The following is a 26,288-nucleotide window of genomic DNA, read 5'->3' as shown; positions in this document are numbered from 1 at the left end:
TGCTGCATTGTTTTGGTACGTCGTTACAAATATTTCAGAGAACCACAACCGTTGCGCTATGAAAAATGTATTAGGCTGTGGGGTCAAAAAGGAAAATAAACAAGTTGTGGATAGCATGCGCATCTGTATCACGACTGGACCTTGATGTGTGTTTTAGTATGTAACTTTTATATTTCTCAGGGAAGAAGCACTTCAATACTTAATTGAAAGGGGGTGCCGCTTGGTTTCTGTTACCCCACCCTTCTCATATAATTTAGATTTCAAAATTACTTTTCATATTTTGCGAGTGGGGTAAAAATGTTATCTTTCCCATAATGTTAGGGTTTCGTTTGGTGTGTAATGTAACAGTGGAATACCAAAGTGACAATAGAGAGCAAATTGGTTGATAGAACACAGCCGAAAAACAAAGAAATATGACAGACGAAGTTATGGAAACTTTATTGACCTTATCATATATTTCTGATAACTGTTCCGGCCTATTCACATATTTTAAAGTGACATATTCCAGCGGCACGTTATATCACCTAGTTGTATATAGGAAGAGGGCCACACGAGAGATATTTGCAACACCAACAATTTTTTCTATGTACCCGACTTTTTATAAATTTGACATGCTTGAGATGTAACTTACCTATCTACATCACCAGCGGCTTGTTGTTGTTGTTGTATAAGCTGACTATTCTCACTAATAGGTGGAAGCTTTGTTTTACTATCACCTTCCATGTATTCTACTGGAACGTCTCTCTTGTAATAATCATCTTTGCTTGATACAGCGGCTTTGATAAAATCTTGTACTAAGGCTTTTTCTGCAAGTCGAATAAATTAACATCAAAATTTAGACATTTTTCAATGAACTGGACGTCTAGCAATATATCTTACTTCACAGTGGAAGTCTGAATCTGTATTGATTTTGTATTTGAAAATTTTTCTTTGCATGTTTGAAAAGGATTCCCTATTATTATTATGACTTATTTTTTTAAGCCTGAGGAGAAAATTTGTCTGTTCAAATGCATGTATGTTATCTTTTTGAAGTTCTTTTTTAAAGACACCAAAAATTTTGTTGTTGTTGTCATAGTTATTTCGTCTTTTTCGCATTTAAAAAAAACTGTCATAGTGTTTATCCTTGGTCATCTTCTTACCTCTTTCGCCAGCAGAACACAGCCATGCTTGGACAGCGTTAATATCTTCTGTTTGTAATATCTGACATAACATAGACAATACCTGGAAATATAAAAAATATTCCAACGATTAATGATACATTTCGGGCAATAATAAAGTATTTTTTAGAAGCTTTGATTTAGTCTTAAATTCGAATAAAAATTGGAAACACAAATATCTGCTGGAAAAGTTGAAATGAACATTTCAAACAAATATATTTTTCAAATTTTAATGTTCTAAAACACACCATTGCTTCTGAATCTGGTTCGGCTGATATGTGTTGTAAATTGGGCATTGGTCTCCCTCCTCGTGATTGTCCTCGTGACTGACCACGTGACATAGCTCTTGAAGGTGGAGGTATAATTCTACCAGTCTTTTCGGAATATTGTGTCCTTGGTCGTTCGAGTTCTCTTGGTTGCTGCGGTTGTTGTTGTTGTTCTGGCAAAGTTAGACCCTCGGTAAGAGATTTTAATTCGTCCCTCCATCTTTCTGTTACAGGAACTGTAAAATAAATTAGAAAATAAACATACGATATATGATTTTTTTTTTAAGTATGAACTTTTCCCAATGTTTTTTATAGACTATGATGATCTGCAGCACGTATAAGATGGGTGTCTAGTATGTGTATTTCTATTGTAGACTGTTTTACGCCATACTGTGATCCCGGGGTTCATAATTTTATCCCTAAGTGTCAGAATTTTTCAATTGAGAAATCTCATAATTTTATGAACCATACTTTCATGAAGAGTATATGATCTAATATATTATTGTAAGAAGAAATCTAGGCAACTAATTTTATGCAAATGAAGTTCATAGAACATAATAACCATGAGACAATGCAATATTCAATTTACGCAATAAGTCTTGGATTTCAAAATGAAGCTTGCAGAAACTGTATAACTGTTCAACGCAACGTAGGTAGACCCAAGTAAATTTGTTGATTTGATTAATAATGTCGACCTTTTTGTTATGTGCTCTGATATAAAAAAAAAAATCCTTGACCTGTTGGTTAACTTTTCTAGGTACTATCTCTCCATAAATTAGAGCTAGTTATACAGTCATTCGCGGACCGATTATAAGGTAACTTTTCAAACAATCTATTGCGTATGTTGTTGACATCCCATCACATAATTTTAGTTTTTTTTCAAAAGACTCCTGTGGCTTTTTATGAATATTATATGTTTGCGTTGATATAGCTTCATAGTCTCTAATAATAAAATTCATAACTTATAATCAAGTCCTGTTATAAACATACAAATATGTGTTAAAAAACTTACTTTAATAAACGTTTATTTTAACTGAATTATTATCATCAAATTTAATAAACATTTCAAACTGCAATTACAAACTATTATCTGCTTTTGAAACCGTGCTTTCAAAAGGAACGAAGTGCATTTTAAAAATTCAAAATGACAGTCCATGTCACCGTAATTATATGCAATCACTGGAGAGTTTAAATATATATTGAAAGATGGATGGTTCGAAGCACTTAACGAAACCAGCATGTATATATTTATAATTGTATATACATTATTATCTTTTGAAAGTAAATTCATTTTATTAAAATTACATTAAATTGATGTATTTTACAGTAAAAAAAATCATGAATAGACCATTTAAAGAAAATTTGATCTTTTCAAATTAAATATACAACATTATATCGAAGATTTTTTTGGTGAAAATTGGGAAACCTGACCGTGATTGATGTAATGGAATACCAATACGTTTTCACAAGAAAAAGTTCAGAAACAATATCTAGACGTAATGGTGTGGGCGGGTACCACAACCCCAATAAGTAAACGCATGTACATTTAACTATTTTATACGATTGTATAAAATAATAGTGAGCAATTCACTTTATGTGCATATAATAATATTAGACATTTTTTTCAAAATTGTTACTTTACCATTTCTACTAGTACTGTTACTGCATGTAATATTTACACAATGACAATGCCTTTAAAATATGACTTCACTATTATTTGTAAAACGGTTTTGTTTTTGCTTTGTCTGGTATAAGTATGTGATTGCTTTAAAAATCTTCAGTTTGCTAGTTTGGTTAAAAAATTGACCATTTTGTTAAACTCGCGTATCTTTTTGTTCTTCTGTTGGTTTCATTGTATCATTTGATAGCATCATGTACTATATATCAGATTATTCTTAGGGAGCTACCATTTGATTTTTTAGGGGGGGGGGGGGGCTAGGATAAAAAATTTTGTCCTGCATTTTGTTTAGCTGTAATCACTGTCCTGCCTTTTTATTTTTCACTCTGTTCGGATGCTTGTAATGAATCTGGTCAATGGTTGGTACTGTCTTTTTTTTAAAGTCCTGATTATTTTCACTATTATATAATGTAATTGCGTTGATATGTCTTATGATCTCTACGTTGAATATGTATAGATTATAACATGCCCTTTTCCATATTGGCCCTGGTATCATCCCGAGACTCCCATATCGGCCTCGAGGCTTTAGCCGAGGGCCGATATTGGTCGAGGGATGATACCAGGGCCAATATGGAAAAGACATGTTATAATCTTTTTATCACATATTTAATTTCTGCAGAAAAGAGAAACAAAGGTCAATTATAACAATTTAATGAAAGATAAAAGGTAAAATCTTAAACATTTTATCACAAACGTGTCGTTAAGGACACAGTGACGTCACGTCATTTACAATCAGGGCACAATATCAATATGGATTTTTTGCCCCGGGCAATTTTGAGGTTATTGCATATGCAAAACCAGACGTATTCGTAACAAATATGTGATAAAAATGGATGCATGTTATAATCTATACATATTGTATATACATGCACTCGTTATATTACAGGCTCAAAACAATGGAAGAATAGTCCCTTTCACTTTTAGTGCAGCCAAATTGAAAAGGGAGGTTTTCATAATGGAGGTGAAAATGCTATGAAAAATCTTAGAAAAACATCTTTGAAACAGAAAAGATGCTTTGAAACATATATAGAATTTCCCTTACTTTCATACTATTTCCACCTCTATCAAAATATCTGCCCCTATTTAGTATGATTGCAATAATCGTGAAGTGGTCTATCATAGAGGTTATGGAAGGTATTGTTTGTTTGTTTTTTTTTTTTTTGTTTATGGTCGTGTGTGGGACCCTATTGATGTAAATTTTCGTTTTCTTAAACCATCTAACGTGGATTTAAGTAACTACAGATTACTATAGGCCTTCAAAATGCGCAAAACTTATATGATATAGTGTCATGTATAACAATAAAAAGCTCTTGCATGACAAAATGAAAAAGTGTTCGGTTGTGAAATTGATGTCTACTATATATATATTTTTTTTCAATTATTTTCCTAGGTCGGTAAAAGGTTAGCGGAATACAAACCGTTTATAGCTGATTATGCGGTATGGGCTTTGCTCATTGTTGAAGGCCATACGGTGACCTATAGTTGTTAATTTCTGTGTCATTTTGGTCTCTTGTAGAGAGTTCTCCCATTGGCAATCATACCTCATCGTCTTTTTTTATATGTATATATCAGCTCTAATTTGTCCTTCAGAATATATGTTAACATGCACTTAACAAATTTTCTGAAGTTTCAACCATTTAGTTGCAATACTATAACTAATTCACTGAGTTATATGAACACATTGACCTGCCTCTAAACTTTCATTCAGATATAAAACGTTACATTGGTTGAGATCTATTGAAACTCAAGTATCCCAATTGTTTAATATTTAATAAAATATACATCTAAAATCGATTTAAAAATTAATGACATTTTTTCAAAGAGGTAATTTAAATCTGAGTTTTTAATTATCATATGGAACACATTCAAAAAAGCAATTTCAGGTATTGAACTGTCTCATGGAACAATTTCAATAGATTTGCTATTGATGTAATTCGTCATATAATACCCGTAATTAAAACAAGAAATTCAATAGCGATCAAAAACATACTACATATTCCAGTTACTGTCCTTTTAAAAAGCACTAACATGTCGATTTCAGTTATTGAAACTTACACTATTGACAGACAGATGGATTTTAAATGTTTATTTCGCCCATTATTTGCTTAACAAAAATGTAATGGTTAGTTACGGCTTTCCTAATCAATTCAATTTGGAGAGACACCATTAATATAATTGATTATAACTACTTGATATCAAAAACATGGCATGTTTGCTTGTTTTGTGTCATTAGTTTATCACATAGTACCCACATAATGGTAGACATTAGTACGGTGTATAAGTATTGTAGGTTTAAATTGTAATAGATTAGATTAAAAGAGGATGTGGGGTGTACGTCAATGAGATAGCAACATAAAGCACAAATACCCCAAAAAAGTCACCCGGAGTTCAACATAGTACAATCTTCAACAATTGAAAGGTAGAATAGAATTGGTCTAAAGCGCCCAGAGTCGGATAAAGTTGTAAATAATTGAATTATCTATGATTTGCCATCAGCATCAGAACCGTGGTCGATACAAGTGCTCCTAAACGGTAAGCATATCCTGCTCATATCCTGGCACCCGTCGTGTTGCGCATGGTAAATACAAATTCCATGTTCATTTGATGATATCACAAACGAGGAGAATAGGTACGAGCATAGTATACGTGCAACCAGCACTTTAGTTTTGTTTATTTACCAGAAGTAAATTGAAAAAAAATGGATCCATACCTAAACACAAATAATCAAAATACAAAACAATTTAACTCCTTTTGATTACTTATAAGACACACTGAAGTGGAATTTTAGGATATCGATATTACAAATCTTAACATTTCTATCAAAACATGAAAGTCTAAAACCACTGAGACAAAGAATAAGCGATTTAAGCTTTTTACATCTTGTTCGCAAGAGATTGTACTTTGTGACAACAACAATCAAAATTAAGACGTGTAAAATGTGAATTTTAACATTCTAAGTGACATAGTAAAATATTCACATCAAACCACAAAGCTCTAAATTGTTAAAACAAATTAAGCCAAAAGCATTACTTTTTATCTACAATGAAAATATGAAATAAAAACAAATTTCGTAGCAATGAAATTATGACAAAAAATACCGTGACATTTATTTTATCTATAAGACTTTTTTGTAATATTCAATTGATATCTACAAACTAGACTTTAACAGTTCGTGTTTTCAAATCAAGAAAGATCACATATAAATTGAAAGTTGAAAAATGTTTAAATGGCAAAAAACTGCAAGCCACTCGTGACCGACCTTCCGCCAGTACTTATCGAAAATAAGGAATTTTCATGGACGTAGTCGGCCTGTAGCCACCCCGAATAGCGGGAAGTCGAGGAGGCTCTGTACGAATAAATACAAACATATTTCAACATTTAAGATAAGTCACCTATCTTTCCCTTATTCAGTAACAATGTATAAAGTATTTTTATTTGCATTTAAACATGGTGCAGTTGTTTTCACCCGAAACCAACGGGGTCTAAAATAAGAATGAAAATATTCTTACCAAACTGATTTGGCGGTAAAATGTATGATGTATATTTTTTACGTCGATGTTTAAAAGCGTTTTGTTATACACATCATTCGATAAACGTTACTATTATAAGCCATGCATATGAGGATTGTTTTGTTTAAACAGAAAGGGCAAAATATGATGCCAAATTCAAGCATGGTCTTCCATATGAAATGAAAAAGAAACCATTCCAATGAACCTGCTACAGAGATGTTGTATGCTTTATGGTTTATGTTGATGCGTGTTGCAAAAATGTGTATTTTAAAAAGATAAAGAAAACAACGTACCAAGACCAACTTTTGGAATTGCCTTTTCTCTCCATGGATAACTATTTAGTCCTGTAAAATACTGTAATCCTGTGACTGTGTTGATTGGATGTAGTTGTGAATTCACATTAATTGCATTAACTGGTATTCTCTGATTGGCTAATTTGTCTTTGTTGAAACTATTTGGAGGGAATTGTAAAGAATATTTAGGGTTGGCGAAATATCCATCATCGTTCACAGCACAAATTGGAACATCTAATAATCCTGAAAAGATAAAGATAAATACTTACATTAAAGATTTCATATTATAACATGTTTTACTTAATATAGAATAGGAGGATGAGCTACAATTGCCAGTGAGACATATATCCCACTCAAGTTTAGCGTACGGACTTAGACGAAAACCAAATGCATGATAAACGTAAAACCAATATGAAAGACAGAAACAAACGACAACTAATAAGTTACACAACTTATGTATAATTTTGCGAGGTTAAACAAGTTTTTAGTAATCAACCCTCTGTAAACCTGGGGCAGTGTTGTAACAGCACAACATAAGAACAAACTGTAAAGTTCAGTTGGAAATGGCTTAACTTATCATACTGAAACCAAGCACAACCTGCATAACACAAAACTTATTTTATTTCCCATTTAATCTAAATTACTATCCAATAAGAATGAGTCGATTTGAAGAAGCTGACATTATTTGTAAACCAAACGCACGAAGCTCTGTGATCTACATGGTTATGATATCAATAGTATTGCTCACTTCGTGGTTGGTTTTTTTTCTCAGAAATAATCCCCATCAGGTATGCTCGAGGTCATATGCATGCAAATGTATGAGCAATATAACTTAACAGAACAACAATATGTTTAAACTGGCTGTATTTGTTTGCACCTGTCCTGAATAAATAAAGGCAACAGTAGTATACCGTTGTTCGAAAGTGGAGAGTTGTCTCGTTGGCACTCATACCACATCTTTCGCATGTCTATCATATATAATAAGTTTTATAAGCATCTGTACACTTTACATCGTCATCTCTGTGTTTAGCAGCATTCATTTAAGTTGGAAGAACTTTAAATTATAAATGTCAAAAGTTGCGAAAATAATTTGTTAACTTTGATTCTATTTCACTTAAAATAACACCTCGTCGTTTATTTTCTTTGTAACGTGTATGTAATTATTTTTTGTTTTGAAAATATATAAAACTATAAATATGTGTTGCTTAACTTTGTTTACTCAGTATAGTTGTATACATTTTAGTGTTAATTTATTTGATTGTATGTCACAAACATTTTTATAGTGTTCAAAAGCAATAATATTGAATTAATTAAATTTGAATTGAATTGATATGTTATTCGTTATGATCTTGAACTACCAACATGAAGAACAGCAATAATGCTACTGTGCTTTGATGTACGACTATAATAGTTTTGATTTATATGTTTAATTTTATGTGTAGTCTTCTTTAACAATTCTGGGTATCAAATATCGGTTATCATTATTTATCGGCTGGGTTGTTGGAATAGTTTAACGTCTTCTCATACCTATGCCCATTTATCCATATCAATTTTAAGAAGTTTAAAAACTCATATGGTTTGTTATCACAAGTTTAAATTACTTCAATTAAGTTGCATTTGAATGACAGATTAAACCATTTAAACCATAAATGTTCTTATAAATATATATAACGCTTGATTTGCTTTTTCATTATGTTATACTTGAAAGATTATACGTTCTCTATAGAAACACTACACATAACGACGCGCTAAATTGTTTACTTGTTTACAAATGTACGTTTTGCATTTTCTGTCAATCTTTATTCAAAGTCAATCAAACTATGGAGATAAGTAAGGACATATACAACACTTCGTGAAATCTGATATATATCTGTTTAATGGGTTACGGATCACTTTCGCTTTTGAATTAATTTAACAATGCATGCAAGTCTGACTAACATGCAATGTCTGACTTTGGTTACAGACTAACAATGTCTGACTTCGGTTACAAACTAACATCTGTGTTTCCATATATATTTGCAAACAGTAATTAGAGATGTTTCTTGTTTGCGCTTGTTGGCAGTTCAGTTTCTGATGTGCGTGTTGTTTTATATCATTTCAATTATTTGTATCTAACTTTCTTGAAATGTTGTGACTGGTATAAGCAGGTAAAACATTCAGCTAAGTTTTAAAAAAGGTGTCTGCTTTTGTAAGATATAAACACAAAACTTTCTCTATTTTTTAAGACCCAATAAAGGCAACAGTAGTATTCCGCAGTTCAAAGGTCAACAACAACAGGTAACAACTGCCATTTTCCTTAATTGGTACAGGAAATTTTAAGAAAAATTGTGGGTTGAACCTGGTTTTGTGGCTAGCCAAACCTTGCACCTTTATGACAATGTTAAATATAATAAAAGACGTTTAAAATGTTACCTTTTATATGCCTCACTCTTCCTGGATGTGGATTGTGTCGTGTGAAAAATGAATTTTGGCTAAGTGCCCCAAATCGTGATCCGGACTGTGTTGATGGTCTTTGTTTTCTGAAGGCATCCATTGGACTCATATAACCTTCATGTACAGGTCCAGGATTTGCTATCAGTGCACCATTTGTTGGTCGAAATACTTCAGACTGACTCATGCTGCAAAAAAGAAGAAAAAATCTGAATAGTTGTGTTGCTTTTGATTTTCTATTTACATTCTTTGTGAGTTCTTATGTTGCACAACAACAGCACAAAGTTATAAAGAAGTCAATATACATGGGATTCCAATTGCGCACCTTTAATTTGTTTCAAATCCTTTATATAACTTCAAACGTTGATATTAAATAATCAATTAAATAATCTATCTTAACCACTTTGTTCAGACTATTGTGAAAGGGCAATAAAGAAATCAAAACAAAAGACATTGAGGCTGCAAGAATATTTTGAAAAAAATGTAGACATTTATACATTTACAGATGATGCTTCATTCTACGAAACAATGCTGAATACTGATCAAAATTATCCCTATCTCCATCTATAGCCGATGGCGGGGATTCCGTGAGATTTTGGTTGAAATATAACCCATGTTTAGCAAGCTAAGGGAATTCTAAGCTAATCATTATCATACTACAATCTACAAATACCTTTCCAACATTGTTAAAAAAATCTGAGCAACCAGTTTATTTAGATCCTTTATACTATATATGTTCCTCTCGGATAATGTTTCAATCCACCTTTAATCTTTCTTAAATATCCGTGCTAACACAGTCCGAGTAATCCACTATATACAGAATTTTAAACCATTCCAGCTTCATCTAAGATCATTAAGTTTGATCAAATTTAATGTAGTGTATAAAATTACTCTATCCAATAGATATACAACGTTGTCGCTTCAGTAAGACCTTTTTAAAGGGGTTCTTATTGTCAAATATTAATATAAGATATCTTTGTTCTGTAAACAGTAGATAAAACTTAAATCAACAAATATGAAGTTAAAAATCGTCTGGCTAGGATACCAAACTATGCGTTTTACCTACCTGAAGAGACCAGGGTTGTGGAATCAACAGTAGTAGGGTTATAAATGTGCCCAGAAAACCTTTGCTATGATTATACTGTATATCATCAATTGCAAGAAAATTAACTTAATGACAAGATCTTGCTATTTATTTCATTTTTCAAAGAAACGTTAACTGTTATATGACATAATGAATAATGTACCCTTATAAAACTTTTATCTAATATATGCAATTTATTTATGCATGTTATAAGATTATACAGATATCAAATTGATATTGACTCGTCTTTGACAACCAGGAATAAAATCTATGATTATAGTTTCCGCACAACCTTAATTATTTTGTCTCCAAACTGTAACCATTAAAATGTGACATGTTTTTATTTCCAATAAGTGATATTTTCTTTTCTACCATGATTTACAATGTACCGACCGCGGATCGCATCTGTTTCGTTTCTCGTGTTTCTATTACAGAAGCTTTCTTGAAGGAAAAAAATTACGGTTAGTTTAATTGGTCAATCAAAGCTATTTTCAGCCTAAACCAACTTCGTCACTCCAAAACACATGTGTATACGGTCGGCATCACAAGAAAGCAGTCGCTATCAAATGAGTACACAGTTGATTCCAGACATATTTCCCTAAGTGGGTCACTTATGTTCTTTTATAAGTTTTAACCCTTACACATTTTGACTAATTTCCTGCATTGACCACTGGACCATACGACATATGTCGGATGTGGAGAGTTGATATAATGACCCTTCCTGAGCACCTGGCAACACTCGAGGGTTTGTTTGGAGAACTTATTACGGCTTTTTGGTCTGGAAATATGTGCCCTTACTTCTATTTTCTTTCTTCTGTGCCCTCTATATATTTCTTACACACCCCCCTTTTTTTACCATTATTGATTTTGTTGTTTTCTACATGTTAATTACCATCTAATTCATTCTTCAAATTAATTTTCCCAAAGTCCGATAAAAATTCAATATTAACTACCTACTACACCAAACAACAACTACATATAATTGCTCAATAACCAAAAGAACGATACTTAAAGAGTTCATACTCTATATATACTAACAAATTTTACTGTCAAGCAAAGATCTTTATCTTTTATGTGATATTGAAAAGGTCTGTGTAGGCTTTGTAGATCTGACATAAATCTAACCTTAGTACAACCTTAAAAGAATAAAATACGAATATATACGAGGGTACTTGCATTTAATTGAATTTATAAAGCCTATAAATAAATATTCAAGTTTACATATTTCATTTCAAGGTACTTAACACGTGTTAAAATAAATAAAAATACAAACTATAAACCCAACATCAAACACTTGTATGGAGGATTTCATCTTTGAAATAGAAAGAAATGCGATATAGAGTAAGAAAAACTAAACTGTTGCCTTTGTATATATTTTGTGAGAAGGAAGTTCTATTTCATGTTTCACGTCTGCTTATAACTGGTTTTAAAAAAGATGTTTCACACAGAAGTGTCATTTTTATTCTTTCCTTCCTGACCGAACATTGACTGTAATATCTTTTCTGACCTATTCAGACATCTTAAGATGTTTACTTTTTGTCCATACAAACATGTCTGATTTTGAACTAATAACTTCTACAAACAGACGTTTTATAAGGTTTGCTATGTTTGAGGTCAATCGGCCGAACGGTATTTACCAAAGGAATGTTTGAAACTACTGTCGTTTCATCCTTTTTACTACTTGATTTTGAGGTCATCATTTATCATTACGACCAAGAAGGAGTAGACATTTTTTGCAAAAGTGAAGAAAAGAAGGAGGGAGCACAAACAAAATTAGTATAAGGAATCCAACTTGAAACATCGCATCCGATAAGTCAAAATCTTCAACTGGAACCCTGTGTAGAGACATGTTATATAATCAAAATATTCGGTCCTCCTATTCTGGACTCAGTCATGAGGGAGCTGTATGGTTGGCATGGCTACAATTGCAATCGTGCATGTAGATTCTTTACATGGGCAGATTTTTCAAATATTAAATTAATCGAAAAAGTGCTGTATGCATAAAAAATGTCAATGACTCGTCTCTTTTAGATATCAATTATGAGATATAATGTTTTCAAAGTACAGGGACTGCAACATCGGTGAGCTGTAAAATCACACCAAGCTGGGAACAGTATATATGTTCCTGTACCAAGTAAGAAAACTGTTACAAATGACATTTTTATTAGATATGTACTATGTGAGAAGAAATCAGTATTTATTAGCACATTTTTGAAAACCATTACGACTTCTGCTTCCGGTCTTGTTGTCTGCAGGAATGTCAATGACTATTACGAAGACATTTTTTTCAATAACTGATAACTTTTAATTGAAACTTTATTACAGTCATTTGCATAAAATTCACCATTAGTTCGTTTTCAATTGATACTATATATGAAACATGACATGATAAATGGAATAGTCAATAGAATGCCTGCATATCTAAAGAGATATTTCATGTTATGTAAGATACGCGAATGTTAAGTAGCCGTCAATCCAAAAATCAAGACAGAAAAAAAGTAGACCTGGAATTTACCAAAGCATGTTACGTAACTTTTCTAAAGACAAAAAGGGGCACTTAAATTATGAGGTTTGAATTCACAAGTATTTGCATAAAAGATTTTGAAATACTGTTCATGGCAATTCAAGTTCAAAAGGAAACGGGTGCTAATTGAGTGTTCACTAATAAATATTAGTAAACTTGTCAGTAATGTTATCTGGAAACATACTTACGTAAGTGGTTAGTATTTTATACCAACTTATACGATTGCACCAATAACGGAAATTGATATAAAGCAATTAAGATTCAAATTAAGCCACATTATAAGAATATTTAATCGATCAAATTGAAAATACCGATGCTCGTTGGGAAAGCCTGGAGAGCAAACGTTTTATATGCCACATTTATGGGCATTAATTATGTTTTCTGGTCTGTGCGTCCTTCCGTCCGTTCGTTCGTCCGTCTGTCCCGCTTCACGGTCCACTGAACATAGAAAATGTTAATGCGAAAGGGGCATTCGTATACTGGGGACACATTCTTGTTTTTTAAACCATTAATACTTCTATTCTGCAGTAAACATGTATATTTTCGATGTTTCATGTAGATAATAATAGATTTCGAAAAACATTTTTTTAAGTTTAAAGTTCACATTCGAATAGCTGCTTGTTTAAAAATCAATTATGAATCGGTTTCATGTCATGAAATGAGGTCGAAATTAAAAGTTAAATTCCAGAACATAGTCATGTACTGAAATTGTGATTTTACGTGCATTGCAATATGTAGAACCAAGTAATGTGTCGAGAAACGAAGATTCGATGGTGATGAATACGTTGGTTTTTTTTTATCCATGAACTTCTGGATGGTTTCTATGCATTACTCAATACACGGTGTTACTTAACACTCTATTCCCCCTACTTACAGTGTCTATCAAAGACATATAGATCAAATAGACGGCCTTCATAAGTACAAACATATTGAATTTTAAACACAAATCATTTTCCAAAGATAAAAAGATAACAAACTGAAAGATCATTAAAATAATTTTGAATAACCTATGTTTTTATCTTTAAATCAATTCTTCGTTTTTATACGGCATGCCATTTATGGGGAAAGTAATTATCGCGCCAGTATATATCAGTTGTTAATAAGGCAGCCCTATGTCTATATAAGTTCTTTTTACTTTTAGTATTTCGTTTACTGGATGGGTTGAACTTTTTTCGATCATCGGAAATTAATCAAAATGACAACGTATACAATCATTATGTATCCTTTGAACAATGTAGAAAGTTGTCCTCATTTCACGGTAGTTCGATGCAATTTAATTTACCGGACGTAGCAATTTGGAAAGTAAATACTCACTGTTAACCAATTTAACAACATATACTAGAAAAATAATAGCTTATTATTTTGAGAAGCATCAATTAAGAACGAGGTCAATGAAAGCCGGGATTTATTGGTGCAATTTAATACCATTTGACTTTTTCTGTATAATTATTAAAACATCATGCACACAGCTGTCCACTGAGTTCAGCAGCACTAGCGTCATTCCGTTCGGATTGCTAATTGGAATTTGGAGGCACCAAATGTTAAACGTTTTCCAATCTTCTCCCTTCCCCCTCCCCCTCCAAATTTATTCTTTTCTTGTAGTCAAAAAGACTCGATATAAATTTTTAATAGAAGTGTAATTACATTTATACGGTATATACTATGAAGGACTTAGTTGTGAATGAAAGTTTATTCACGGGATTTTAAATAGGTATTCTAAATCTTTAAAATGTGTCCTACTTGCATGCATTATCACTATAAGAAAAATCATAAGAACACATGTAAATTGACCTCTTGTATTATGGTCCCTTTTTCAATTACGTTTTTTATATAGAAAAGATAATTATGGTAAAATCAGGCACACGTGGATACGTAGATGCCTTCTATTCAGAAGTACTTAAAAAACGGACATGCTTCTGTTAATATTCACAGAGCATCAATATACCAAAACTTTCACCAAAACGAGTAACCAATTTTCATAACATTCACAGTGGTATTAAATTGACCTTTTCAACAAAAAAATATAAGTTAATTTCACGCACTTTAAGCTGTAATATTTAAAATAGTTTCAATTTATCAACTTTATGAAGCATGAAGTTTTAACACAAGTCTCCCAGATTGAGTTTAATGTAGAATTAAATCAAATATCAGTTTTTTTATTTCATATATTCTCTGATTTATTTAACGAAGATATTTTTAAAATAAACACTATTTCTATGCAGATATCTGGTGAAATATATCGTGCTAGAAATGATAAAGCCTGTGTAAAGCAGGGAAGAGTTTTTCAAGCTCCCAGAATGTTTAACTTTCTGTGCCAATCCCAGGTCTGTAACAATATATAATTCAGCGGTTGTCGTTGGTTGATGTCAGTCATATTTGTTTTCATTTATTGTTTTAGCATAATTTCGCAGTACACTTCTTTGAGCTGAATTAACCGTATGCGTTTTTCTCATTGTTGAAGGTTGTATTGCCTAAAGTTGCTTTCCGCCTTTTCCATTGATCTCTAAGATTTGCTGGTACTAGAAGTTGTCTCATTGACAACCATACCATATCTCCTTTTCTTTTTAAATGGATCAAATTTGAGAAGTGTTTTAAACAAAAGAGTTAGCAAAAGTGTTTACCCACTTGATTTGTTATGTTGGTACTGTCAATACAAGAAATTGGTCGCTTGTAAAATAAACTACTTGACTATCTAATGTAAAAGTTTTTGACAACATTCAACTTTTGTCGTGCAATACACGAAAAAATATTTTTTGTGCCAATTCAATATGACTGAAAATTGGTTAACCAATCGAAAAATAGATGTGATTACTTCGTCTTTATAGACCGAATGGTTCAAATAAACAGCATAAAAACTAAAATGCCGTGAACACAAATTGATTTGCAAACACTAACATATCAAAACACTTTGATGTTTTTGTTTGTGTGTGTTTTTGTGTTTTCTCTCTGCATTTGACATGGATCTGAATTGGATCGAGGTTATCTTAATGAAATAAATGTTGTTGTCCCAATCTAATGTCCTATGTCTTTACATTTTTTATTGAATGAGAAACGTTTTAATTGATTTTCTTTACCCGCCTTATAACTTGTATACGGATTATATATTTCCGAGTCACGCTTACGCTCTTTGCTGAACAAATAGTTGCTTTTCAGGTGACTGAATAGAGTATTAAGCAGACACACAAAGCACTTCCTTTCTAACACGCAGCTTTATTTGATTTCGTTTAGTATAAGATGTTAATTATAGGTAAATGTTGATATTTATTTGATTTCTAAAGTCAAATTTTCCGTTTCATTTACAATACAATCTTTTGAATTAGGTTTGCTATTGATATTTCTATCAGTGATATGCAAAACGGATAAGCATAATGATAGATCGAATATACACCGAGTGTATGTATATTGATAAAAGGAAATAATATAAAAGGAAATATATATAATCAAAAAGTTTTATTGCACATTTTATTTACACGTTATTGCTGATGTGAAAAAGAACGCAAGAAAGAACGTTTAATAACAGTGTAAATTCATTAAAAAATAATGTTGTCCTTGAATACGAAATACGACGAGTTGTCAGGTTTTTTAGCACAAAACCATGTGAACTATTAAAGTTAACACAATGCACGAAAAAGTAACCCGACCATGCATGTGTGAGTATTCTTTCTCAAGATCTTTTTCAAAAATATTAATCTACAAATTATAAGTTGACTTTTCGTTGTCTGATTGGTTATTAATTGACTATTGTTTTTGAACAGCAAACGAACAAATAACTGGGTTTTTTTAACACGAAAAAAAAGGCGGAAGATACATTTTGTACCATGGGGCAGTTCAAAACTGTTTAATCGAAAGGGATCTGACAATTAAATGGGAAAACACATAAGACGACGTAAAAACAAACAAAGCCACCAAACAAAAACAAGACTGAGCCTTAGGAACCAAAATAAAAGTTGGGGTGATTTCAATTTCTACAGCAGGTAAGAAAATCCTGCTTCATTAGTAGTACACGTCATGTTGCTCGTGGTACAATTAATCGATGAAAAATCCGCTCATTCGAAATCATCCCAATCGAGGAAAACAGAACATGATTGTGGCAACGACAATTTGAACATTTTAGTGGTAATAGGGGGTAGATTTTCCGTCGTGATCAACCATCTTGTGATGGCATCCGCAAAACTTTTGAATTTTGAAGGTATGACTGAATATTATCATTTGGAACTCTTGGTTCAATAGCTTCTTTGTTAGTAGGAATTCTCTATCGGGGAAATGATATCGAGCAAATCACTACGGTTAAAAAGAATAGAACATTCACATTGAATATGAAGCTAAAAGACGTCAGTCGAAACATTTGTCCATATTGATTATCTTTGCGGGACGACATGGGTAAAGCCAATATCATTGAGTGTGTAGACAAAGGTCATTATTAGGTCATTTATACTACTCTCCTTTATAAGTAGCCTAGTCCAACAGATATATAGTCTGGTTATCTGTCGGACTGGTCTACTCTTAATTTAAAGGTGGATAATTAATTATAACCTGACCTAATAATGACTTCACTGTTCAGCTAGCAAGCAAGCTAACCAAAGATATTACCTTTGACTATACACTCAATGTAATCGGCTGTAATTGTTTTTATTAATAATCATTTTAAAGCCAGGAAGGTAGCTTCAGAAATATATATATATATTCTGGTGAATTGTAAATCTGAAGATACATACATTCCTAAGTCTTTGTTTGGTCAGGTGAATTTGTTTGTAAAAAGGTTTAATTTTGATCCTACTTTATTGATCAGTAAAATATATCACTTTCAAAACATAATGCTTAACATACTACTTACATATCTATATATTCAACTGAATTTGTTTCTTTTAAGCCAAACAAACAAAAAAATTGTAATTTTGGATACGTTTAGATTTTGTATTGGAAATACAAATATCTGTCAAATGTACCGTCTTTTGGTCAAAGTATGATTTAAAATAAAATGCACCAAAAGGGTTATCCAGATTTACACGAACAAAGCTATATTTCAACTCAGTCAAGTAATAACAGCCAGCATGTAGAACTGGGCTACTGTATACATAAACTTGGTCCTTAAATACGACTTTCGGTCAAAGTATGATTAAAAGTAAAATGCACCAAATGGGTTATCCAGGTTTTACACGAGCCATACAAATCTATACTTAAACTTCAGGTATAATAACAGCTAGCATGTACAATTGGGCTACTGTATTCATAAACTTGGTCCTTTAATACGTCTCAAGCTTAATAGATGGAGGTGGGTGGTTCGTCTCTTTACCGACTCCAAATTTCTCATTTATTTAACAAGGAGCGTTATTGAGAACCAAACAAGTTATCCATAGTAACACTCGTCATTCATTATTATCAAGATGTCATTTCACTTAATTTCATATTAAAGATTTATCTTAAAAAACGAATTTTGTCAAATTATTTTTAAATGAAATATTTAAACTATTATTGAGGTGAAGATAATAACGCCCTAACGTCGATTTGCAATAAAAGCTTTTGTTGTCGCACTTTACAAAAAGGTATTTAAACAAATATACCAAATAAATATATCAACATTAAAGTTATGTCACTGAGCGTGTAAATTCTATAGGTTTACCAAACTATTATCTACATATAGTTATAAATTATTTCCAAATAGTATGAATAGTTTTCTTTATAGCGATATCGATGAAACTTGGTATTTTAGTTAGCTAGCTTATCTGCTTTGTTCGAGGTGCGTCAAGATTGAGAAACTGTTGTTAAAACGGTACTTCATGTATGAATATTAACGAATGTTTAAGAATAAAGATTATTTATTATTCAAATTAAGCGCCATTGATGGGGCAACCTGACATTTAACATACAAAAACATGATCAAACATTACTCTATGATTTCGTAACACGTTTTAACCTTATTTTTTTAAGTTAGGATTGTTGATGTAATATGGTTTAATAGATTGGAATAGATTGTTTATAATAACTTTGAGTTCAGTTCTGCAAGGAAAAAAAAACATCTCAACTTGTCAAGTGAAGTGATACATAAACTACTTAAACTGACCAACTAGAAACCCAACTACCATGTTACAAAAAGTAAAGCTATACCATCTAAAATTTCAAATAATCATGATATTTAAGAATTAGCAATGTGTTAATGGAAGTGTTTGCACACCTTCCAGTTTAAAGTAGATATTTATGAATTCCATTATATGATATATAATATATACAAATATGTTAACATATCAGTAAAAACCCTAACACCACTAGTCGCAAAAACGAACGATTCCTTGTCTTCCCCCATCTTGGAAAGAAGCACCGGATTCGCCCGACGTTTGCCGATTTGTCCTAAAGCGTATATACATGTATATCCTGCACCTGATTGTCCAAACTTACAACTTATGGTGTGTATCTTTGTGCACCGAGGATTACATGACCAACATGCTTGAACCAGCTTAATCTATCAGAATAAAAAATATACAAGTCAAAATTTAATTTGATAAAACTAATACTTTTAGGGAAACGATACCAGGATACAGATTTAGCGTTGCTAAGATAACGTGATTAAAACATTTCCCAAAATTGATAAATTGCACAGGTCTAAGCTGAGAGCCTAGGTAATGATGAACTCTTCAAAATAAAAATGAAAAAATCATTATGAAGTAGGATACTGCAAAACTTTTCTATAAAACATAAAGGACGTATATTAGTTATACGTACGTCCTTGAGAACATATTTTGACATAAATCATAATTTTCAATTTATAGTCTATGCATTTTCTCAAATAAAATGTAACATAAAAACTATCTTTTCTTCAGTTTACATTCATTTAATTTAACTTGATAATAAATTTGACAATTACATTGGCACATGTCCCAACATTTTAATATACAGTTTTTATAACCTATTCTTTAAAATAAATTAACTCTCTATTTAACTGAGAAGAAATCCATTAAATGTTATATAGTTTTTGTTAAACTTGTTTACATATAAGATTTGATATTTTAAAAAGAAATTTTGCCTAAGATTATGTAATTTTACTTCAATTGTGAATCAACAAAAACATATTCAAATTGAATGTGTCTGAGTTTGTTATAGTGTGTGAACCTTGAGGAGTACGACCTTCATTCGAACTTTCGTGTGTTCAATAACATATGCATTTTGTTAAGTTCGAATGTTATGTTCCCACAAGACCTTTGCACTTTATTTCATACGTCTCTGCATTTTATAATTAAAACTAGATCGCTACACTCCCTCAGTTTGCTTTGCTTGGCCCACACAGAGACCGTGCATTAGACATTGTGCGAGTGCATAGATCGAGCTTAATTGTCACGTTGATTTATTTGGTATGTTGAAATAGAATTTGAACAATCAAAATGGTCTGTTTTTGGTGTGTTACCAGGAACGCTCAGGGTCGAATATTTGGTCAGACAAAAACGGAAAAGCTCAGTTTGGTAACTTAAAACAGAAATGAATCAGCACTCAAATTTTAAAAACCATGTATAAACGTCTTAGCTAAAGGGAGTGTACACTTTTAATTTGAAAGATATATACACCATATGACTAAAAGTTGACAATAAGCCGAATCCAATCAGAAGGCGAAAGTGGGGTCTAAAAAGATGTTGATTAATGATGACCAGAAAAGCATTTTAGGAAGTCAATGCTAAGATTTAAGACATTTATGAGTAAACATTGTTGAATTTCAGATTAAGGTTATAAGACATCATATTAATTCAAACCCAAAAAGAAGAAATGATATAATAAAATGTAGGAATTCTATCAAGAAAACCACGAATATATATTACAAAATGATATAATATTTTATTGGCATTACTTTAATCGTTAGTTTTTGTATGTTTTCCTTATTCCCTAACAACCAAAAATGGATTTTTACTAATTCTCATAACAGCCTCTAAGATCTCCAGCTGTTTTGGTGTACAGAACAACTTCATAGTCGTTGGTTGCATAGGAATATTCAAACGTACAGTTAAATGATTCAGAAATCAGAACTTGGGATTGATAAATTCAGTGAACTCATATGCAAGGTTTTTAAAATTGAAAATGTTTTCAAACATTCGATTAATGATTCAAATGTTAACAATAGTCTTTTAAAATTGCAATTTCCTCACTATTCTCCAATAATCAATGCAAACATCTAGGTATAATTGCATTTTTTATTTTAATTAAGTTAATATCAAATAAAATCATAAAATATTTAGCTTTTGATTGGTCAATAAATCTTTAAAAAAAATATAGTTTAATTTTTCATGGAAAAATTCGATCCACATTCAAAAGAGCAAACTTTGTTTACTGAACATTGTAATGTTGATATGTGGTTTATTTGAATCCTAAACATAGTATAAAAACAGTTAGAAGTTAATAAAAATTGCGTCAACTAAATATTTACCCGTTCGATAGTATGATCCCGGTGGTCACCTCAAGTGAATTAACGACCAACGGCAACGATCAGTCATCAATATGTAAAACGAAATGACCTGACCAGTTAACCTCGTCTGGGACCAATTACTGAGGGAGTTCGAGCAATTCGATAACCATGACCTGGATATTCACTGAATTTCTAAAGTATCGTTTAAATAGTGCCGATGAAAAATCATTGGCTGCTCACTCTTATGGGTGCATAGTACCCTTGGGGATAGAAAAATCATAAGCAGCGATACTGACACAATGTTTATCAAATTATATACCTCGCCTGAAAACAAAGGTTTGAAATATGGGCATGTGTTACTTCTCTGTTAAGAGTCGGAAAAAGACTAGTCAGCTAAATGCCAGGTATTCTAAAGTGGCGTCCAGGACTGGATTGCTTGAAGCTTTTATTAACTGGATAACTGTTAACCAGCGAATAAAGCTATTTATAGTCAGTGGCCTCCCCAATCTTTTTTGACGGTCAATGCTTTTGAATTGGGACATGTGATTGGAACCCTCCCCATCCCCCTTTTATCCTGGCTTTGAAAACCCTCCCTCCTTTTAAAATGTTTGGATTCGTCCCCGAGGTTAACTGATCTAGTGGACAAGCCTTATTCATTGGTCAACTGTTTTGAACATGTAAGTGCCTACTATATATTTCGGGGTTGTATTATCAAAACTTCTATTAGGGCAAGCGAACACTGTTAATATATGGTACAACCCCGTGTTTATGATAATGATGATTTTTAAATTGGCCACTGGGCCTCACCTATTTCAGATGAATCGTTTATTGTACTATTCCATAATTTTCTTAAGTATCAGAAATCAATAGATTTGTCAAAGTTGCATGCAGAAAAGACATCACTTTTGTCTTGGATAATAATGTTGACTATCATATGATGTGATAAAAAAGACCCAGTGAAGAGAAACTTTAGAAAATTAAGATGCGTATAAACTTTCAAATTGGAAATTTTAAAATATTAAAATATCATTGAATTGAAATTCATTGGAATTCAAGCCATGCATCTTACATAATTTTAACAATCGATACAAACTTCTTCAAAAAAGAATATTAATGTGATTTATTGTTGTAGATTGATTGACAACCTTTTAGTGCCAACAACTTATACTGGTACTCAAAAGTTCTAGTGACACCTGGTTTTGGTTACATTTAACCTACACAAACCCAATATGTAATCTAGAACAATGTTATTTCTAATTTCAGGTTCAACTTGACTTATATCGACAACTTGAGAAGTTATTTAGGTACATCTGAATTTGAATGTACTTACAACTTGCCATCGTTAAAAACAATAATATTACGTAATTTCTCAATACTTTCATTATGCACTGAATAAATTGCCAATTCACGAAGTTTCTTATTTATGTCGTATCATGAAACATTTGTTTTAAAAACTAACAAGACATTTTAGGACTTTAATGTAAACAGAAATTATGCATTAACTAGGATGTTTTGCGAATGTCTAATGATGTTTGGAACATTATTTCATTGATATTGTATATGTACATGGTGGTTAACTGTAAAAAGTATATATTAGTCAATTAATGGTAAAGTGAATGACATTTGGTTTAAAATGTTAATTAAAACGGATTTTATATACCCCATAGCTAGCTTTAAGATATAAATCACATTTAAATTGCATTGATTTTATCATCGTTATTTATTAATTGTGTGTGAGAAATTGAATACTGATTTTTAGGATTTGGATTTAAAATCTGTCTGGTCAGGACAAAAGTTACATTTTTATCCAAGGGGCGTTAGTTCAGGAAGATGGGATGTAAACAATGTAACTAACAACCTTCCAATTAAATAGTTGTTCACAAATACGATCGTAATCAAATTTCTGAAAGAACTAAACTGATAATAAATAAAATCTCATCATAGATACATGTAACAGGCTTAAGATGATGTACGTTAGACGCACGTAACGTCTACAAAAAGACTCGCCAGTGATGCTCGAATGAAAAAGGAAAAAAGGCCAAATAAAGTACGAAGTCGAAGAGCATTAAGGACCCAAAATTCAGAGAGGTTTTGCCAAATACAACCAATGTAATCTATTCGTAAGGTAGAAAATCCTTAGTATTTCGATAAATTCAAAGTTTTGTCTGAGACTACTATAATGTTATATAGTAGTCTCAGGTTTTGTTAAGATAATTTACAAAAATGTCCATACCAACCAGAAAAATATATATTGTTAGAAATACTGTTCCCAGTATCAACCAATGGTAGTTATATAATACATCATATACTGCAGAGTTATCGCGTTGGTACTATGTCATAAGTTTGTTTTGTTTTTTGAGTGACAGGAACTAACCCTTAATGAGCAAAACAATTCAACATTTAGACGGCACCTTTCCAAAACCGTTATGTGAATCTTGGCAGTTACAATGTCCCATGAATCTTGGCCAAACGAGTATAATAATTTGATATATATAAATGTAAATACAATACATTGAATGAAAATGTGTGTAATTTATGGAAGTTACCATGTTTCAATGAACATGTTTGCCTCTAAATTCTAATTCGACAGCATACATTGACCAAACAATTTTACTTTTATTCGTACATTCAGTTCTTATAGTTTTATACCTACAGGCTTAATTCTATGCTTGGCCTGTCCCCGTATAAACACCCTAGTATATATATACAATAGAATAATGACAATGCAAGTTCTCTCAAATTTCTTAATTCATAGACCCACAAATACGATTAATGATGCGGTTTTTCAATTCATCAACATTTAACAAGTTATATAAACCGTACACATTTACACGTCTATGTATACCAACGATACAATTTCGTATGTAAAGTTTTCATAAATGGAATGAATAAATTATATTGTACGTGGATATCAATACATTATCTGGTAAAACAAATCTTGTAATTATACCTAGTTAACAATATACGAGTGTCATATCTAATTCATTTCTACATTCTTTTCCAATATTTTTTTTTAAATAAACGCTGAAAATGAAATAAAATACAAATATATCAAACAAAACTTACCTGTTTAAAATTTAGCTGAAATAATCCTACAAATGTTGAAAAACTTTTATAATTTTGATACCCGTCCTGTTTTGTCTTTAAAACGAAAACACGGTCGAGTTACCGTACCTTGGTAACTAAGGACGCCCTATACCGGCTTAGTACTAATAGTCAATAGTTAGTTGATTAATACCCAACTATTTAACAATGAATACCCGGTAATATAAAAGTATTTAATCCTTAGATTGTTTGATTCAAGTGGCAAATTGGTGGAAAATGGTAGTTATTTTTTTCTTCTTTCATTACGATACTAAAATATAGTTTGTATCGATTCTGCTTATAGATATACTGCTAAAGGGGGCAGCCTTTATGAATGTTATCGAAGTGTGAATCCCCGGAAAGATTATTGCAATAGATATAATTTGAGCTATTTTAAGGATATAAGTAAGCCATTACCTACAAAATGACATACATTTAACCCTAACAACAATAGATTTTAAATAGACAAAAACATTTTTGTATGCATATAAATACTGTAGAATGCGTCTTTGAATCTTTGAAGACGATATGCATTTGACTTTTTTAACAGTTTGATGCGATTCTGAATTCCATTCATAATTCTTCTGTTACTCAATTCAAATAAAATTGATATAAAATCATAAAGAAAATTTAATTAAAAAGGTGTGTAATACAGCTAAACATAACTTGTCATAAGCTCTTTAGGGCTTTTTAAACCAGCGTACCAAAAGTACAAATATAACAAATAACATCAGACAATCACCATGCAAGAACAGTCGGACATAATTGTGTCAACACATACAAGTCATACACATGACTAGAAAAGCAACAAATTAGAAAAGTTAACTAGAGGCTCTAAAGAGCCTGTGTCGCTCACCTTGGTCAATGTGAATATTAAACAAAGGAAGCAGATGGATTCATGACAAAATTATTTTGGTGATGGTGATGTGTTTGTACATCTTACTTTACTGAACATTCTTGCTGCTTACAATTATCTCTATCTATAATGAACTTGGCCAAGTAGTTTCAGTGGAAAATGTTAGTAAAAATTTACAAATTTTATGAAAATTGTTAAAAATTGACTATAAAGGACAATAACTCCTTAGGGGGTCAATTGACCATTTCAGTCATGTTGACTTATTTGTAAATCTTACTTTGCTGTACATTATTGCTGTTTACAGTTTATCTCTATCTATAATAATATTCAAGATTATAACCCAAAACAGTAAAATTTCCTTAAAATTACCAATTTAGGGGCAGCAACCCAACAACGGGTTGTCTGATTCATCTTAAAATTTCCGGGCAGATAGATCTTGACCTGATAAACAATTTTACCCTTTGTCAGATTTGCTCTTAATGCTTTGGTTTTTGAGTTATAAACCAAAAACTGCATTTTACCCCTATGTTCTATTTTTAGCCATGGCGGCCATCTTGGTTGGATGGCCGGGTCACCAGACACATTTTTTAAACTAGATACCCCAAAGATGATTGTGGCCAAGTTTGGATTAATTTGGCCCAGTAGTTTCAGAGGAGAAGATTTTTCTAAAAGATTACTAAGATTTACAAAAAATGGTTAAAAATTGACTATAAAGGGCAATAACTCCTAAAGGGGTCAACTGACCATTTCGGTCGGTTGACTTATTTGTAAATCTTACTTTGCTGAACATTATTGCTGTTTACAGTTTATCTCTATCTATAATAATATTCAAGATAATAACCAAAAACAGTAAAATTTCCTTAAAATTACCAATTTAGGGGCAACAACCCAACAACGGGTTGTCCGATTCATCTGAAAATTTCAGGGAAGATAGAACTTGACCTGATAAACAAATATACCCCGTGTCAGATTTGCTCTTAATGCTTTGGTTTTTGAGTCATAAACCAAAAACTGCATTTTACCC

General features: G+C 31.8%; 1 protein-coding gene across 6 annotated transcripts in view; it reads right to left on the bottom strand.

The window, feature by feature from the left end:
* The window catches only part of LOC139488521 (protein TBATA-like), a 29,618-nt gene extending 4,768 nt beyond the window's left edge, over positions 1 to 24,850 (bottom strand). For 2 of the 6 annotated variants that reach the window (XM_071274222.1, XM_071274225.1), the window contains exons 1-6: positions 19,335 to 19,393; positions 9,316 to 9,521; positions 6,904 to 7,146; positions 1,406 to 1,659; positions 1,140 to 1,221; positions 632 to 806 (exon numbers count right to left, since the gene is read on the bottom strand). In XM_071274222.1, coding sequence (XP_071130323.1) covers positions 632 to 806; positions 1,140 to 1,221; positions 1,406 to 1,659; positions 6,904 to 7,146; positions 9,316 to 9,520 — 959 coding nt within the window. In that variant the 5' untranslated portion in view covers position 9,521; positions 19,335 to 19,393. Of the gene's footprint in view, positions 1 to 631; positions 807 to 1,139; positions 1,222 to 1,405; positions 1,660 to 6,903; positions 7,147 to 9,315; positions 9,522 to 10,006; positions 10,256 to 19,334; positions 19,394 to 24,390 lie in introns of those variants that run through there. The other 4 variants (XM_071274221.1, XM_071274224.1, XM_071274223.1 and 1 more) reach the window with 4 other exon arrangements.
* Positions 24,851 to 26,288: the final 1,438 nt, after the last annotated feature.

Source organism: Mytilus edulis, chromosome 9, assembly GCF_963676685.1.
Source record: "Mytilus edulis chromosome 9, xbMytEdul2.2, whole genome shotgun sequence".
Classification (NCBI taxonomy): domain Eukaryota; kingdom Metazoa; phylum Mollusca; class Bivalvia; order Mytilida; family Mytilidae; genus Mytilus; species Mytilus edulis.
The sequence above is the reverse complement of the archived record's forward strand: the minus strand, read 5'-3'. Positions and strand labels throughout refer to the sequence as shown.